Below are 18598 nucleotides of genomic sequence, written 5' to 3'. Positions count from 1 at the left end.
GCTAGTGTCTGGCAGATGTCTTTTAATGTGGGCATACAATGCGAAGAAAATCCAAGCGTATTTATACCATATAGGGGCACTCACTTAAGGAAACGGGTTAAGAAAGTGATCTGGGAGAAATAACTCATCATTCATTAAAATGCACAAGCAGTGTGGCGTGGCTATGGGGAAGCAAATAGGGGGGCTGGAAATTCACCAACTTTGTGCCTGTTTTTGAGACGCTATTTTGCCATTTTTGGCGGAAAAAGTGATCCGCTAGTTTCGTCGAAGTCTTGCGCGGCGGTTTTGAAATACCGCTGAAAAGCAAACCGCCGGTGTGCAAGAGTGGAAATACCACTATCGCCATAGTTTGGACTTTTGGCGCACCCGTATTCTCAGCGAAAAAAAGACCTGAGAAAAACCTGCGTTGCAGCCCCAAAAACAGCGGTAGGTATGCAGAGGTGCAAAAAAAAGTTTATTTTTAAATGATTCAATAGTTAAGTGTCTTGTGATTTTTTTGGTGTGTGTGTGTGTGCGCGTGCGTTTTCTCCCTTGCCAAGGCGGTAATCGGCCTCGGACTAATGTTGGCGAGGACTGCAGTTTACGCCGTGCAGCGCCGAATTTTACCACTGGGCGCCTTTTTAAAAAATGGCGGTGAGATTAGCAATAATTTTTGGCGAAAAATGCCAAAAAAAATATATTGTTCTGGCCAAAAACCGAATTTCTAGCTCTGGTGTTTTGGTAGGGTGAGACGGTTTGCTGGGACCGTCAAGTATAAAATGAAGAGCACAATGCAAGGCTTTGGTACGTCGTCTTTTGAGAGCATTGTATCCAGTTTTGCTTTCTGATAACAGCCTCGAGAGCAGGTTTGGAGGAGGACAACCAGAATGATACCTAGCTTGAGGGCTCCAAGAGTTGGAGAAATGCAAGCTTGAACAGAGAATATGATTGAGGTTTTCTGTTAGCCGATAATTAACGATTCTCTCTCTTCAGGTATTGTCGCCCTCGCCTTCGAATCTGCAGTCATCACCCATCTTAAAAAAAAACCTCCATCCTTGCAAACGACCACCCCATCTCCAACCTCCCTTTCCTCTCAAGTCCTTGAACATGCTGTCGCCTCATAAAATCTGTGCCCACTTTTCTGGGAACTCCATGTTTGAATCCCTTCAAAGCAGATTTCCAACCATGCCACAGTACCAAAATGACTCAGCCACAAAATTACATCATATATGTGACCGACAGTGGTAGACTATCACTCCTCATCTTGTCTGCAGCCTTCAACACAGTTAACCACACCATCCTCCTCCAACACCTCTCCACTGTCATTCAGCTGGGAGAGACTTCAGAGAATCACCAGAAACGGCTTCCCTTCCCGCTACTGCACCATCACCTCTGGTGTCCCCCAGGAATCTGTCTTTGGCCCCCTTCTATTTCTCATGTACATGCTGCCCCTCAGCGGCATCATCCAAAAACAGTGTGTCAGTTTCCAAATGTACGCTGATTTCACCCAGCTCTACTTCACCACCACCTCTTCTGACTGCTCCAATCTCTAAATCGTCACACTGCTTATCCAAAATACAGTACTTGATGAGCACAAATTGCCTCCAACTAGATAGTGGCAAGTCTAGAGCAGTCGTCTTTGGTCCCTGCCACAAACTACATCGCTATCCTGGACATCTGTCTGAGGCTGAACCAGACAGGTTTTCCCTCACACAGGATTTCTGTTTGTCTCTTGCCTTGTTCATCTTCATTGCTTGCTTTCAGTTTCCCTTCTCGTGTTTGATCAAGTATCTACCAAAACTCACTTTCACAGCCATATCTCTTTCCTCAGCATCGGACTCCGGCTCCGACTTAATCCACGTGGATTCCAACTGAAATTCCACCATTCATGTTTTGGATCCACCCAGGATTACAGATATCACCGAGATCTTCAGTGTTCCTCCAATCACTGCTCTCACTGCATCCGGAGATCCACGCTTAACGCCATGAGCCGCTACATGCATGCTCTCGACCGCTCACTTCCGCAGCACCAACTCACTATCTCAAAGCCGTCCTGGTCTGCAGTTACATTTCATCCTGCGCTTCAACAAAAAATGTTTTTCCTTCCTTTCAGGTGTCAAGGATCATAAGCTTCTGCAACTCTTGGACACTAACGCCCCTCCGGAACTTCCTTCCACTTCACTTTCCTCTGACCCCATCCAAACTCACCCCCTGCCATGTTTTCACTATCCCCTCTGACCTTCCTCTATCAGATCCCGAACGATCAGTCCTCATCTCCTGACACCCCCATCTCAATGAATTTCAAGCCGAGCTCTTTTTCCGTCGCCTTCACCTCCATGCCCATTTCTTCTGCCAGGCATCTTCTCCAGTTTTCAGAATTCTCACTCTACCTGGATCCCTCCTTCTGGCCTCTTACCCTCTCGATCTTTTCATTGTCACGCCGACAGTTCACATCGGCCGTCTCAATTTCTCTGCTCCTTCACTCACTCCAGCCTACCTCCCTCGGAACTTGCACCAGTCCGCTCTCAGATCTTACCCCAACATTGTAATTAAACCTCCTGACAAGGGTGGCACTGGTGTTGCAGAGGCTGAATACCAACTCTGACACCTCCTCCGACCTTCCCCTGGACCATGATCCCACTACAGAACATCAAGCCATTGTTTCCAAGACTGTTACTGACCTCATCTCTCTGGGCCGCCAACCTCAGTTCCCCAAACCTGCACAGCCCACTTCTACCTCCTCCCCAAGATCCACAAACAGGACTGGCCTGGAAGACCCATCATTTCAGCCTGTTCTTGCCCCACGGAACGGATTTTGTCCCCTTGCGACTATTTTTCTCCTTGTCGTCTCTTCCCATCTACATTCGTGACTCATCCAATGCCTTCCGCCACTTTAACAGTTTCCGGTTTCCTGGCCCCAACCTTCTCCTTTCCATGATGGACGTCCAATCCCTCTACACTTGCATCCCCCACTAGGACGGCCTGAGCGTGCTCCACTTCTTCCTTGAACAGAGGTATGTGCGAACGCATGTGCGTGTACTTGGCCCATGCATCGGAGCCTGGTCTCCAATCAGCTTGGATCTCCTTGCCATTGGACCAAGACTTTGCTCTTTCAAGCCAGTGTGGTAGCTGGTGTGCAACAGCCACCACACGTTAAAAGAATTCACGCACAGGCATCTTCTACCCTTTAGAATGAAGCTCTGGACCTGGAATGTCAGGACCCTCATGGACAACCCCAACAGTAACAGACTGGAACGCCGTACTGCTATTGTTGCCCAGGAACTCACGACGATTCGACAGATATCGCCATCCTATGCGAGAACTCGACGGGCAACGGAAGGCCAGTTCAAGGAAGATGGTAGTTACACCTTCTTCTGGAAAAGTAAACCAGAAGCAGAACGCCACCTCCATGGGGTAGGCTTCGCCATAAAACATGAGCTAGTTGGGCTCAGAGACTCCCCTTGCGAGATAAATGAACGCCTCATAACCCTTCGGCTCACCCTAGCCCAGAACCAGTGCGCTATGGTCATCAGTGCGTACGCCCACTGGAAGCGTAACACTGGAAACTACAGACGAGACTGATGAAGAGGAATTCTATTACAGCCTTGAGCAATCCCTGTCCAGAGTCCCAACAGGCGACAAGCTGATCCTCCTTGGCGACTTCAACGCCAGAATTGGAAAGGACAGAGACCTCTGGGGAGGTGTGATCGGCAAAACCAAGTCCAACAGTACCCTCCTCCTGACGAAATGTTTGCAACATGGTCTTGTCAAAAAGACAAGTACAATGCCTCAAGGCAGCACCCTCGTTCCAAGCATTAGCATCTACTACATTATGTCATCGTCCGAGCAAGGGACCTTAAGGACATCAGCATTACCCGCGCCATGACAGGAGCGGACGACTGCTGGACTGACCACTGCCTAATCCACTCTGTCATTTCCATCAATGTAGCCCCGAAGCAACGGCAGCAACAGAAACAATGCCGCAGGAAAATCAACACTGGAGCACTCAAAGATCCTGCCAAGAAAGCCCTATTCAGCCAGCGCCTCAACTATCCTGATGACTTCCAGTGAACCGGAGAGGCAGAGTGTCCACAGCGCCTGGTCTGCCCTCAAGGCCTCCATAATTAGCACCTGTAAACAGACGCTTGCAACATCAAGACTGATTCGACGAGAAGGACCAGGAGATCCAGGAGCTAATACGCCGTAAACGCAAGGCATTCTTGAACTGGAAACAGCAATGCAACTCGAGAGCAGCTCCATTTACATCTAAAGGCCGAGGTCCAACATAAAACTAGTGACCTAAAGAACAGATGGTGGTGGAAAAAATGCAGGAGATTGAGCAACGAGCCGACAACCACGACGTGCGTGGATTATTTAACGCAGTCAAGACCACCTACGGCCCAGACACCCATGGTCCTACTCCACGGAGGGCCAAGAATGGAGAACTACTTATCAAGGACAGAGAGGCAGTCAGTGCCCGCTTGAAAGAGCACTTCGAAAGATCTCCTTAACAGAGGCACTGACTTCGATGTGAGTATCCTCGACTTCATCGCACAGTATGCTGCCCGCCGCCACCTCAGCAGATCCTCAGCCTGGCATAAGGTTGGAAACACCATCCGACAACTGAAGAACAAGGCCTCAGGAGCAGATGGAATCCACGTGGAAGCACTAAAGCATGGCGAAGAAATACTATTGGCGCGAATCCATGAACTTATTTCTCTTATTTGGAAGGAAGAGAGCATGTCAGGGGATCTCAGACGCTGTAATCGTGACCATCTTCAAGAAAGGCGACAAGTCCGATTGCGGTAATTACATTAGAGTTTCCCTGCTGTCTGCCACAGGGAAAGTCATCGCAAGAATCCTCCTCAATCACCTTCTCCCAGTGGCTGAAGTGCTCCAGCTAGAGTCTCAATGTGGATTCCGGCCACTAAGGGGCACAATGAACATAATCTTCACTGCCTGTCAAATTCAGGAGAAATGAAGGAAGCAGCACCAACCTCTGTACATGGCCTTCTTTGACCTCACAAAGGTCTTCGACACAGTCATCAGGGACAGATTATGGCATGTATTCCTCAAATTCGGCTGCCCTCAAAAGTTTGTCACCATCCTCTGCCTGCTTCACGATGAGATGCAAGCCATGATCCTGACCAATGGATCAATCATCATCATAGGCAGTCCATCGAAATAAAGGAAGACTTGCTTCCACTCAAAGTGAGTTCTTAGGTGACTGAACAGTCCAATACAGGAATTACAGTTTCTGACAGACAGTCGTTGAAGGAAAGGGTGGGTGGGGAGTCTGGTTTGCCGCACGCTCCTTCCGCTGCCCGCGCTTGTTCTCTGCATGCTCTCAGCGATGAAACTCTAGGTGCTCAGCACCCTCCTGAATGCATTTCCTCCACTTAGTCCCTGGCCAAAGACTGTCCTCCCAGGTGTTGGTGGGGATGTTACATTTTATCAAGGAGGCTTTGAGGATGTCCTTGAAACATTTCCTCTGCCCACCTGGGGCTCACTTGTCGTGTAGGAGTTCAGAGTAGAGCGCTTGCTTTGGGAGTCTTGTGTCAAGCATGTGAACAATGTGGCCCGCCCAACAGAGCTGGTCAAGTGTGGTCAATACTTCAATGCTGGGGATGTTGGCCTGATTGAGGATGCTAAATTTGGTGTGTCTGTCCTCCTAGGGGATTTGCAGGATCTTGCGGATGCACTCAGACCCAATACAAGTGCGGACCGGGGTCAAGCAAGGCTGTGTCATCACACCAACGCTCTTCTCGATCGTCCTAGCTGCAATGCTCCATCTCACCCTCAATAAGCTCCCCGCTGAAGTGGAGCTAATCTACAGAACCAACAGGAAATTATTCAACCTCAGGTCACCTCCAGTCCAGATCCAAGGTCGTCGCATCCTCTGTCATTGAATTACAATATGCAGACAACGTTTGCGTTCGAGCACATGCGGGAGGTCGAACTCCAAACCATCGTCAACACCTTCACTGAAGCATACAAATTGGCCAGAAATAGCAGCGAACCCAGGGACTGGGAGAAATTTAGAACTCAGCAGACGAGGACAAAGGGTTTGATTACAGCAGGGAAAATAGAGTACAAGAGAAAGCTTGCAGGAAACATTAAAATGGACTGCAAAAGCTTCTATAGATATGTAAAGAGAATAAAGTTAGTAAAGACAAACGTAGGTCCTCTGCAGTCAGAATCAGGGGAAGTCATAACTGGGAACAAAGAAATGGCAGACCAATTGAACAAGTATTTTGGTTCGGTATTCACTAAGGAGGACACAAACAACCTTCCGGATATAAAAGGGGTCAGAGGGCCCAGTAAGGAGGAACTGAGGGAAATCCTTATTAGTCGGGAAATTGGGTTGGGGAAATTGATGGGATTGAAGGCCGATAAATTCCCAGGGCCGATAAAGTCATTTTCCAACATGCCATAGACTCTGGATCAGTTCCTATCGAGTGGAGGGGAGCCAATGTAACCCCATTTTTTTAAAAAGGAGGGAGAGAAAACAGGGAATTATAGACCGGTCAGTCTGACATCCGTAGTGGGTAAAATGATGGAATCAATTATTAAGGATGTCATAGCAGCGCATTTGGAAAGAGGTGACATGATAGGTCCAAGTCAGCATGGAAATGTGAAAGGGAAATCATGCTTGACAAATCTTCTGGAATTTTTTGAGGATGTTTCCAGTAGAGTGGACAAGGGAGAACCAGTTGATGTGGTGTATTTGGACTTTCAGAAGGCTTTCGACAAGGTCCCACACAAGAGATTAATGTGCAAAGTTAAAGCACATGGGATTGGGGGTAGTGTGCTGACGTGGTTGAGAACTGGTTGGCAGATAGGAAGCAAAGAGTAGGAGCAAATGGGTACTTTTCAGAATGGCAGGCAGTGACTAGTGGGGTACCGCAAGGTTCTGTGCTGGGGCCCCAGCTGTTTACATTGTACATTAATGATTTAGATGAGGGGATTAAATGTAGTATCTCCAAATTTGCAGATGACACTAAGTTGGGTGGCAGTGTGAGCTGCGAGGAGGATGCTATGAGGCTGCAGATTGACTTGGATAGGTTAGGTGAATGGGCAAATGCGTGGCAGATGAAGTATAATGTGGATAAATGTGAGGTTATCCACTTTGGTGGTAAAAACAGAGAGACAGACTATTATCTGAATGGTGACAGATTAGGAAAAGGGAAGGTGCAACGAGACCTGGGTGTCATGGTCCATCAGTCATTGAAGGTTGGCATGCAGGTACAGCAGGCGGTTAAGAAAGCAAATGGCATGTTGGCCTTCATAGCGAGGGGATTTGAGTACAGGGGCAGGGAGGTGTTGCTACAGTTGTACAGGGCCTTGGTGAGGCCACACCTGGAGTATTGTGTACAGTTTTGGTCTCCTAACTTGAGGAAGGACATTCTTGCTATTGAGGGAGTGCAGCGAAGGTTCACCAGACTGATTCCCGGGATGGCGGGACTGACCTATCAAGAAAGACTGGATCAACTGGGCTTGTATTCACTGGAGTTCAGAAGAATGAGAGGGGATCGCATAGAAACGTTTAAAATTCTGACGGGTTTAGACAGGTTAGATGCAGGAAGAATGTTCCCAATGTTGGGGAAGTCCAGAACCAGGGGTCACAGTCTAAGGATAAGGGGTAAGCCATTTAGGACCGAGATGAGGAGGAACTTCTTCACCCAGAGAGTGGTGAACCTGTGGAATTATCGACCACAGAAAGTTGCTGAGGCCAATTCACTAAATATATTCAAGAAGGAGTTAGATGTAGTCCTTACTACTAGGGGGATCAAGGAGTATGGCGAGAAAGCAGGAATAGGGTACTGAAGTTGCATGTTCAGCCATGAACTCATTGAATGGCGGTGCAGGCTCGAAGGGCCGAAAGGCCTACTCCTGCACCTATTTTCTATGTTTCTATGTACGAGAGTATGGGCCTTACATTAAACATCTGTATGACAAAGGTTTTCTACCAACCTGTCACACAATACTGCCTCCCCGATTATCAAAATCCATGACGAGGCCCTGGACAACATGGAACATTTTCCATACCTTGGGAGCCTGTCGACAAGGGCAGACGTCAGTGACGAAGTCCAACATCGCCTTCAGTGTGCCAATGCAGCCTTCGGTCAACTGAGGAAGAGACTGTTTGAAGACCAAGATCTCAAAACCGGCACCAAGATCATGATCTACAGGGCAGGAGTGATATCCGCCCTTCTATATGCTTCAGAGATATGGACGATGAACAGCAAGCACCTCAAAGTACTGGAGAATTACCACCAACACTGTCTCCACAAGATCCTGCAAATCTACTGGCAGGATAGGCGCACCAACGTTAGTGTTCTCGCTCAGGCCAACATCCCCAGCATCAAAGCAGTGACCACACTTGATCAGCTCAGACGATGCGCCACATCATCCGTGTCATGTATCTAGACATGTTACTGCCTGTACTATTACATATGTGCCACCAGAGGGCACTACTATGGGAATCTTGTACATCAGCTGTATGGTCACTAAGGTGTGCCACCAGAAGACACTGCAGTGGGAGACTTGTAGGTTACCTGTACAGGTGGGCCAGGCCTAGTATAAAAGGCAGGCCATGTGTGATCCTCACTCTGGAGTTACATTAAATGGACTGAGGTCACTACATTTCAAGTACAATACACTGATAATGACTCCACGAGGCAGAGCATCTAAAGACATAACAATCCGCATGCCCGATACTAGACTCCCAAAACAAGCGCTCTACTCAGTGCTCCGACACGGCAAGCGAGTCCCAGGTGGGCAGACGAAACGCTTAAACGACACCCTCAAAGCCTCTTTGAAGAACACCACCAATACCTGGGAATCCCTGGCCCAAGATCACTCAAAGTGGAAGAGAAACGTCCGGGAAGGCACTGAACACTTCGAGACTCTTCGCCGGGAGCACGCGGAAGCCAAACGCAAACAGCGGAAAGAACGCACGACAACCAAAGCACCCCGCCCACCCGTCCCTTTAACCACCGTCTGCCCCACCTGTGACAGACTGTAGGTCCCGCATTAGTCTCTTCTGTCACCCGAGAACTCATTAGTGTGGAAGCAAGTCATCCTTGACTCAGAGACCGTGGACCAGCAGTGGGGTTGGGGACCAGGGAAGGAGCAGCAGGGACCAGCAGTGAGGCTGGGATGCTGACACTGCGCTCTATGAATCCCAGGGAAACATTCACTCTAAGCCCACTGACTCCCACGGCTACCTGGACTACATTTTCCTGCCACCCAGCTTCCTGTAGGGACTCCATTCAATTCTCCCAGTTTCTCAGTCTTCGTCACATCTGTTCTGACGAAGCCACCTTCCATACTAGTGCCTTCGATATATGTCTTCCTTTTTTCTCAACCGAGGATTCCCCTCTACCGTGGTTGACATGGCCCTCGACCGCGTCCGTTTTATTTCTCGCACTTCTGCTCTCACCACTTCCCCCTCCTTCCCAGAACCACGATACGGTTCCCCTTGTCCTCACCCTTCACCCATGTTCAACAGATCATCCGCCATCTCCAACATGATCCCCTCCCTTCCAGCATTCAGAGGGGTCCCCTCCTCAAATCACCCCCAGCACATCCCTCCCTTGCCAAGGCACCTTCCCGTGCAAGCTGCCCTTTTACCTCCTCCCTTCTCAGTGTCTGGGGGCCCAAACACTTTTTCCAGATGAAACAGCAATTTACTTGTACTTGTTTCAATTTAGTATACTGTATTCACTGCTCACGATGTGGTCTCCTCGACAGTGGGGAGACCAAACGCAGATTGGGTGACCACTTTGCAGAACATCTCCATTCAGTCCGTAAGCGTGACCCAGAGATTCCGGTCGTCTGTCACTTTAATTCTCTGCCCCACTCCCACTCTGATTTCTCTGTCCTCGGCCTCCTACGCAGTTCCAATGAAGCTCAACAAAAGCTCGAGGAACAGCACCTCATCTTTCATTTAGGCACTTTACAGCCTTCTGGACTCAACATCGAGTTCAACAATTTCAAACCATAACCTCCGCCCTTATTTTTTTTTCTCTTTCCCACGGCAGCTGTTGATGATTCGGCCATCTCTATTTACACCCTATCTAGACTCGTCTTTTATTTCTTAACTTGTCCCATTACCATCTCCTTTTGCCTTGCACCTTCATCCCTTTTGTCTCTTAACCTCTTCTGCCTTCCACCTGATCAGACCTTCCCATTTGTTCCTTCCTCCCTTCCCCCATTTCCCTGCCCCGACATCTTGCTTAAAAACCTGTTACACCTCTAACTTTTTCCAGTTCTGATGAAGTGTCATCAACCTGAAACGTGAACTCTCTCTCTCCAGATGCTGCCTGAACTGCTGAATATTTCCAGCATTTTCTGTTTTTATTTCAGACTGTTCACAACCTTGCTGTAATATCTGAGCCCAAGATGAGCTTCTGAACATATTACACCATTAAGACCGCCTAATTTCACCTCCATAACATCGCCTGACTCCGCTCCTGCCCCAGCTCATCTGCTGCCGAAACCCACATTCTTGCCATCGTTATCTCTAGACTTCACTATTCCAACACCCTCCTGGCTGGCCTCCCACTTTATACCCTCCATCGACTTGAAGTCATCCAAAACTTTGTTGCCAGTGTCCTAACTCATATCAAGCTCTGTTTACCAGTTATCGTGCCTTCAGCTGCCACGGTCCTAAGCTCTGGAATTCCCTCCCTAAACCTCAGTCCCTCTTTCCTCCTTTAAGACACTCTTTAAAACCTACCTCTGACCAAATTTTTGGTCATCAGCCCCAATATCTCATGTAGCTTGGTGTCAAAATGTTGTTTGATAACGCTCCTGTGACACGTTTTGAGACATTTTACTACATTAAAAATGCTATATAAAAGGTTGTGTCGAAATGAAGATTAGAAACTGATGAGGATATAAATATATAATACAATAGGGGAAGAGTTACGTTAGGTCAGTGTTGTTCAATACAAGGATTTATAGAATAGGATGAAGCAGAAAAAGGGGGCATATGACAGATGTCAGCATGATAATACAAGGGAGAATCAGGCTGAATATAAAAAAGAAAAGTGGAAAAATTAAAGAGAAAAGATGTATATAGCATCTTGCATGACCATCAGACATCCCAAAGCACTTTACAACCAATTCAGTGCTTTCTGAAGCGTAGTCTCTGTTGTAAGGTAGGAAATGCGGCAGCAAGCTCCCACAAACGGCAATGTGATAATGACCAGATAATCATTTTTTGTTATGTTGTTTGAGGGATAAATATTGGCCAGGACACCTTGGATAACTCGCCTGCTCTTCTTTGAAATGGTGCTAATGACATCTTTTACGTCCACCTGAGAAAGCAGACATCAGTTTAAAGTCTCAATCAGAAAGACGGCACTTCCAGCACTCCCTCAGTACTGTATTGGACTGTCAACCTAGGTTTATGCTCAAGTCTCTGTATGGGACTTGAACCCGCAACCTTCTGACTCAGAGGCAATTAATGTGTACCAACTAAGCCACTAGCTGACACAAAAGGAAATAAGGGTAAAGAGACAGTACAAAAATAGATTGCCGGCTAACATAAAAGGAAATTCAAAGATCATCTTTAGGCATATTAACGGTAAAAGGGTTGTCAGAGGAGTGGTGGGGCCAATTAGGGACCAAAATAGAGATCTATTGGTGGAGGCAAAAGGCATGGCTGAAATTAATGTGTACTGTGCATCAGTTTTTAACCAAGGAAGAGGACTTTGCCATAGCTATGGTAAACAAAGAGATTGTTATATTAGATAAAAATAGATAGAGGTACTAGAAAGGTTGGCAGCAATGGATCTGTAATTTTTGGGGGGCCCAGCATGGCCTCTGCAAGGGACCATAAAGGTGAGTTGTTTACATTGAAAAGCAGGCAAGGCGGCTGCGCTAGTTCCCGAGAGCACTGTGTGGCCGCACAGCTTAAAGAGAACATTTTCTGGCAGTACTTAGTGGATAAGTCACCCGGTCCAATGGGTTGCATCCTAAGTTGCTGAGGTGCTAGCCACAACCTTCCAATTCTCCCTAGATACAGGACTGAAGGATCTAGTTACACCCTTGCTCAAAAAAAGATAAACCTGGCAATTACCAGCCCGTTAGTTTAAAGTCTGTGGTGGGGAAGCTTTTAGAAACATAAGAAATAAGAGTACGAGTAGGCTGTTTTGCCCTTCGAATCTGCTCCACCATTCAATAAGCTTCAACCTCAACATATTCCCGCCTGATCCCCATATCCCTTGATTCTGAGAATATGAGAAAATGTATAAGCAATAGAGACAGTGAAGTGAACAAAGGAATCATGGAAGGATAACTAAAAGAATGTCAGACTGCAAATGTTACAACATCAGCACAAATAACAGACTTGCTCAAGGTCTTAGTTACTAGTCACGCCAGTAAAACTGTAACATTTACAAGCAATGGGTGAGAAAGCTCTTTGTGCAAAACAGTTGCTATAACCACTTGCCCGTATCTAATTGGGCAAGGAAGGCCAGGTATCGGCTAATGAGTGGACAAAGGGAAGGAGGGATCACAAAGGATAGGGTGAACTGAAGGTCCCTCAATTGTATTACGTACTGAAAGTGTATAACCGTTGCGCCCCTACATTGTAACGGGGCTTGTCTGAGGGAAGTGGGCACACTGAGGGAGAGCGTCCCTTTGTTCTGATAAGTCCCAGCCGTTGAAACAAATAATAAAGACTGCTTTGTTATAAGCTGCTTTGGTGTTCGTGTGTCAGTGTATTCGCTGAAACAGATTGAGGGAAAAAGAACCCGTATTAACAATTCCAGAATCAAAAAATCTAATCGATCTCGGCCTTGAATATACTCAACGACTGGGCATTCATAGCCCTCTCAAGAGAATGCCAAAGAATCACAATTCTCTGAGTGAAGAAATTTCTCCTCTTCTCAGTCATAAATGATTAATCCCTTATTCTAAGACTATGACCCATAATTCTCGACTCTCCAGCCAGGGGAAACAGTATTTTGGCATCTACCCTGTCAAGCCCTCTCAGAATCAATGAGATAGCATCTCATTCTTCCAAACTCGAGAAAGTATAGGCCCATTATACTCAATCTCTCCTCAGAGGGCAGCCCAGGAATCAGTCCTCATCTCAGGAATTAATCTAGTGAACCTTTGTTGCACCCCCTCAAAAGAAAAGTATATCATAACATAAGAAATATGAGCAGGAGTAGGCCACCTGATCTCTCGAGCCTGCTCCGCCATTTAATAGGCAAGGAGACCAAAACTGTACACTGTACACCAGGTGTGGTCTCACCAAAGCCTGTACAATTGCAGCAAGACTTCTTTACTCTTGGAAAACCCCTTGCAATAAAAGCGTTGGAGAAGGTACAGAAAAGATTTACTAACAATGGTTCCAGGGATGAGGGATTACAGTTACTGGAGAAGCTGGAATTGTTCTCCTTTGAACAGAGCAAAAGCGGCCAAGAGGAGATTTGATAGGTGTTGAAAATCATGAGGGATTTAGATGGAGTGATTAAAGAGAAACTGTTTCCAAAGGCTGAAGGGTTGATAACCAGTCGGCACAAATATGATCAAAAGAACCAGAGGCGGCATGAGGAAAAACTTTTTTTATGCAGCGAGTGGTTAGGATTTCCAATGCACTGCTTGATAGGGTGATGGAAACAGATTCAATAGTAGCTTTCGAAAAGGAATGGAATAAATACTTACAGAAAAAAATTGCAGGGATATGGGCAAAGTGCCAGGGAGTGGGACTAGCTGGATGGCTCTCGAAAGAGCCAGCGCAGATTCCATTGCACGTATGGCCTCCTTCTGTACTATTCTATGATTCGACACCAGCTACATGGATCCAGAAGTGTATAATTGCAATTCTGATTAGTAAATAAGTGTAATCAAAAGCATCATTGGGCTTTTGAACTCAATACTTATTCATATGGCATAGCAGATGTACTTCAACCTTTTGCTATTTTGCGAACAAACAAAAAACAGAGTGCGAGTGCTTTTTGATTGAAGAGTGTTTTATCTCCTTGGTTGCTCAATGGTGGTAGATGTTAGTTAAGTAAAGATACCCATGAAGTACATGTAGCTGTATTGTGCAAGAATAAACAAGATGTTTTCCATTAGAATGAGTACCTTTGGCTAAAATGGTATTGTCATAACCATGCCTGTGGCTAATCAGCAACTTCTATTGGGATAGAAGCCAGGAAATATTTCATTTACAGTCATCATCTGGAACAGACCACCAAAACATCCCATGGATATGGATCAAGTAAAGTTCTTCACTCAGGGACGTGTCAAGTTCCCTTACAAAAGAGCACACATCCAGTTATAGAGGATAAGTTTTGGCTGTGATTACGAGGAGTTAAAGATTAACGCAGGCTGCTTTTCTAAATTGGCTTCAATTGCTACTTCACTTCTTCCAGGAGATTGCATGGTTTAGGGAATTGATCACTTTGGGATGTTTTACTATGTTAAAGATGCTATAAAATGCAAATTGTATTTGTTTCTACTGGTTTAAAAAGTACTTAAACCAACTAAACAATAACGGTTCCGAGTTTTTTTTAACTGCAGTGATGACTGATCAGAACATTTTTTTTTAAACTGAAACTTTTCCACACAACTCAACTTTGAAAGCTTTCCAGCCCCGGTACAACCAACAATACATTAATACACCCATCTTTTAGATTGAATATGCGGTAAAATCGATCTCACTCGAAACATTTGACACAAAAGCTCGGGTGTGGAGCGGAATTAACTGCCTGCTTAAACAGTCTCCAAAGTGATGAGACAAAATCTCCCAGCTGAACGAAACACCTGCGAACAATCCGAAAACCCGCGTCCCTTCCACCTTTCCAAAAGGGATCCATTCCTTCTGCGACCATTGGGCACCGCAGCAAGTTAATTGAATCGTTGATGAAACAGATGATTTGATGTTATTTTATTGGTACCTTGATTGTTATCTTGATTTGGACGGACAAGTTATGCATGAGTGGTGCCCTCCTTCGGGGTGTGGGGGTGGCTCTTATGTTTTTATTGGGTTGGTCCAGCGTCACTACAATGGGCGGCCCAAAATAGCCCCAAGAGATCCACTTTCCCCACACCCCATTATATTTATAAATTAAACCCCGAGACCCGCGGAACTGCAAGACCAAAGGCCCCAAAATGCAAAGGTACAGCCTACACTTGTAGTCCTGACAGCTCCCAGTGCGCCGCGACAACTCTACCTGCCGACCGAGGCGTCCGATAGATTTGGCAAGGTAAGGAGAAGCAATAAAGTTAATAAAAGGGCGAAAGCCGGTCAGCACGTTACCTTCAGGTCATTCTCCGGGAGGTATTTGCATTGCCGGGCTATCTCCACATACTTATCCAGGTCCAATGGCGCCATTTTGGGACACTGAGTGAGCGGGCCCCGGGCCAATGACGCGCTTCCGGTAGCTGAATGCCAGCCGCCCGTCCGACTCTCCGCTTCAGCCCTTCACCTCCCCTCGCTTGACTCTCGCTAACTCTTCACGATCGCTTGTTAATGGCCACTTTCCTTGATTCACATTCACCCCGGCAGCGCACGTCACGCGGCGGGACGCTCATTGGCTCCTGGCTCGGGAGTTTAACCCCGCACTGGCCGGACCGTTCCCCGCTCCCCATTGGTCGGCTCCCCCTCCTCCGCGCTGGTGAAGTTGAGAGGTCAGAGGGCGACTGATTGCCTTAGCAACGCCGAGGGAAGAGAGTTGGAGGAGGAGGAGGAGAGCGCAGCGCATTCGTGCCGTGGGGCCTGCTGGTGTAAGTTATAGCGAGTGAATAAGGTGCTGCATCTGTAGGCCACCGAGATGTTACAGATGGGAAGGGGGAAGGGGAAGGGGGAAGGGAAGGGAAGGGAGGGGGGGAGAAGGGAAAGGACCTGGCAGCAGGTGTTGCCAAGCAAAACCCTTCAAGTTGGATGCTGGTGCGGCTCTCATTTGATGGTGGAATGCACGTCCTGCACCATGTGGGATGTATTATTTCATAGGCCTCGTGCTTAACATCTGTAAAGGTCCTCCAAGAGCGCGTCCTCGCCGCACAGCACTGCCTCCCAGTCATCAAGATTCATGGCGTGGCCCTCGACAATGTGGCCCACTTCCCATACCTCGGGAGCCTCTTGTCAACAAAGGCAGACATTGATGCGGAGATTCAACATCGCCGCCAGTGCAGCCTTCGGTTGCCTGAGGAAAAGAGTGGAGAACAGGCCCTCAAACCTACCACCAAGCTCCAGGTCTGCAGGGCTGTAGTAATACCTGCCCTCCTGTATGGAGCAGGGGCATGGACGATGTACAGAAGACACATCACGTCGCTGGAGGTATATCACCAACGATGTTTCTGCAAATCCCCTGGGAGGACAGATGCACCGACATCAGTGTCCTCGCCCAGGTTAACATCCCCAGCATTTAAGCACTAACCACTCTCAATCAGCTTCGCTGGACAGGCCACTTAGTTCGCATGCCAGACACGAAACTCCCCAAGCAATTGCTCTACGTGGAGTTTCTTCATGGCAAAGATGGGCAGCGGAAACGTTACAAGGACACCCTCAAAGCCTCCTTGGTGAAGTGCGACATCACCACTGACACCTGGGAGATCCTGGCCGAAGACCGCCCTAGGTGGAGAAAGTACATCCGGGATGGCTCCTCGAATCTCAACGCTGCGAACGTGAAGAGGTCAGGTGCAGGCAGCGGAAGGAACGTGTGGTAAATCGGTGCCACCCTCTCTCTTCCCCCGACGACTATCTGTCCCACCTGTGACAGGGTCTGTGGCTCTCTTGTTGGACTGTTCAGCCACCAAAGAACTCACGTTTGGAGTGGAAGCAAGTCTTCCTCAATTTCGAGGGACTGCCTATGAATGAATGAATGGGAACTCCAGGTTGCTTCCCGTGGCACCAGGGAGGCAACATACCATCTTGGAATCACAACTGCAGCTGCAGAAAGGACTGTCTGCTCCCCTGACTATAGAATCCCCGATAACAGACCCCAGTCCCGAGTCATGGATAACCACAGGTGCAAGAATTTCATCAGCTGGAGGAGCTCGAGCTTCGGGTTTTGGAGCTTGAGAGGCAACTGGCATCACTGCAGTCCATCCGCAAGGCTGGGTGTTTTGTGGACAGCATGTTTAAGGAGGTGGTCACCTCCGCAGCTCAAGAGAGTGCAGGCAGAGGGGGACTGGATGACTGCCAACCAGACAAAAAAAGTCAGGCATTTCAGGAGAACCCTGGAGGGCATCTCGCTCTCTAACTAGTTTTCAGTTCTGAATACTGATGGAGTAGATGGTTCCCCAGAAGAATGCAGCCAGATCCAAGGCCATAGCACCATGGGTGGCTCCGCTGTACAGGGTGGGGGCGGGGGGGGGTGAAGAGAAAGGTCAAGAGAGGGATAATTATAGAGTACTCTATAGTCAGGGGAGCAGACAGGCGTTTCTGCGGCCGCAGTCGTGATTCTAGGATGGTATGTTGTGCCTCCCTGGTGCCGGGATATCACTGAGCAGCTGCAAAACATTCTGAAGGCGGAGGGTGAACAGCCAGAGCTCATGGTCCATATCGGTACCAATAACCTGGATAGAAAGCGAGATGAGGTTCTACAAGCAGATGTTAGAGAGTTAGGGAACAGATTAAAAAGCAGGACCTCAAAGGTAGTAATTTCCGGATTGTTCCCAGTGCCACACGCCAGTAGGTACATAAATAGGAGGATAGAGCAGATGAATGCGTGGCAGGAGAGATGGTGCAGGAGGGAGGGTTTTAGATTCTTGGGGTATTGGGACGGTTCTGGGGGAGGTGGGACCTGTACAAGCCGGATGGGTTGCACCTCAACAGGGCCGGGACCAATACCCTCGCAAGGGCGTTTGCTAGTGCTGTTGGGGAGGGTTTAAACTAGCTTGGCAGGGGATGGGAAGCTGAGCATAGATTCAGAAGGGGGAGTTAGAGTTGGAAGATTAGTACAGGTTGAACCTCTCTTGTCCGGGTTTCTTTTATCCGGCACCACCCCTCGCCCAGCACCATTCCCAGCCGCCGGGTGGCCCATACGCAGATAATTCTTTTTCGTACTCACCAATATTCTCTGCTCTTCTGAAGACCGAGACTCTCGGTCTGATTCTGAAGGCGCTGATTGCCGAAGTGGCTTTGAGGGTGGGTATTCAAGTCGGTGGGGAGCGGTAAGGCGGGGGGGGGAAAGAATTAAATTATAAATAAAAGCTTTAAAATAAATATGTTTAAACCCCTCGCCCTGGCTAGTTTTTCGTTTTGCCAAGCTTGGCCGCTATCTTTCTCCTCTATGCCGGGAACTCCTGCAACCACAGAGCTGCCGTAGCTCCGCTTACACTGGGCGGGCTTGCCCTTAACGCGATCCTGGCTTAGCACACGGATTGCACGAGTCCCATCGACCTGCCTCCTGTGCCCTGGCCAGGGTCGGGTCGGCGGGCGGTGTCCTGGGCTAGCCGCTCCTCACTTCCGCTCTCCATTACTTTCAATGAGTCTTGGAGATCATGGCGGGGGTGGGGGGTGGATCGGAGAGTCGCGGATATCTGTATTGGGGCTGGGGGCTGGCCGTTGTAAAATGTGACTTCCCCCATGTCTGGCAAAATCCCTTATTCGGCACAGACCAGGTCCTGAGGGTGCCTGATAACGGAT

General features: G+C 48.0%; 2 protein-coding genes across 3 annotated transcripts in view; one reads left to right on the top strand and one right to left on the bottom strand.

Annotated features, from left to right (window-relative positions):
• ppp6c (protein phosphatase 6, catalytic subunit) overlaps positions 1–15582 on the bottom strand; it is a 29306-nt gene extending 13724 nt beyond the window's left edge. The window contains exon 1 of the mRNA XM_070862663.1: positions 15266–15582. Coding sequence (XP_070718764.1) covers positions 15266–15340 — 75 coding nt within the window. The 5' untranslated portion in view covers positions 15341–15582. The remainder of the gene's footprint in view (positions 1–15265) is intronic.
• Positions 15583–15587: 5 nt separating this feature from the next.
• The window catches only part of rabepk (Rab9 effector protein with kelch motifs), a 34546-nt gene continuing 31535 nt past the window's right edge, over positions 15588–18598 (top strand). Inside the window, exon 1 of one of the 2 annotated variants that reach the window (XM_070862661.1) lies at positions 15588–15732. The gene's annotated coding sequence lies outside the window, so the exon portion shown is untranslated. The remainder of the gene's footprint in view (positions 15733–18598) is intronic. The other variant, XM_070862662.1, reaches the window with a different exon arrangement.

The sequence above is a fragment of the Pristiophorus japonicus genome, chromosome 20 (genome assembly GCF_044704955.1).
Source record: "Pristiophorus japonicus isolate sPriJap1 chromosome 20, sPriJap1.hap1, whole genome shotgun sequence".
Taxonomy (NCBI): Eukaryota; Metazoa; Chordata; class Chondrichthyes; family Pristiophoridae; genus Pristiophorus; species Pristiophorus japonicus.
The sequence above is the reverse complement of the archived record's forward strand: the minus strand, read 5'-3'. Positions and strand labels throughout refer to the sequence as shown.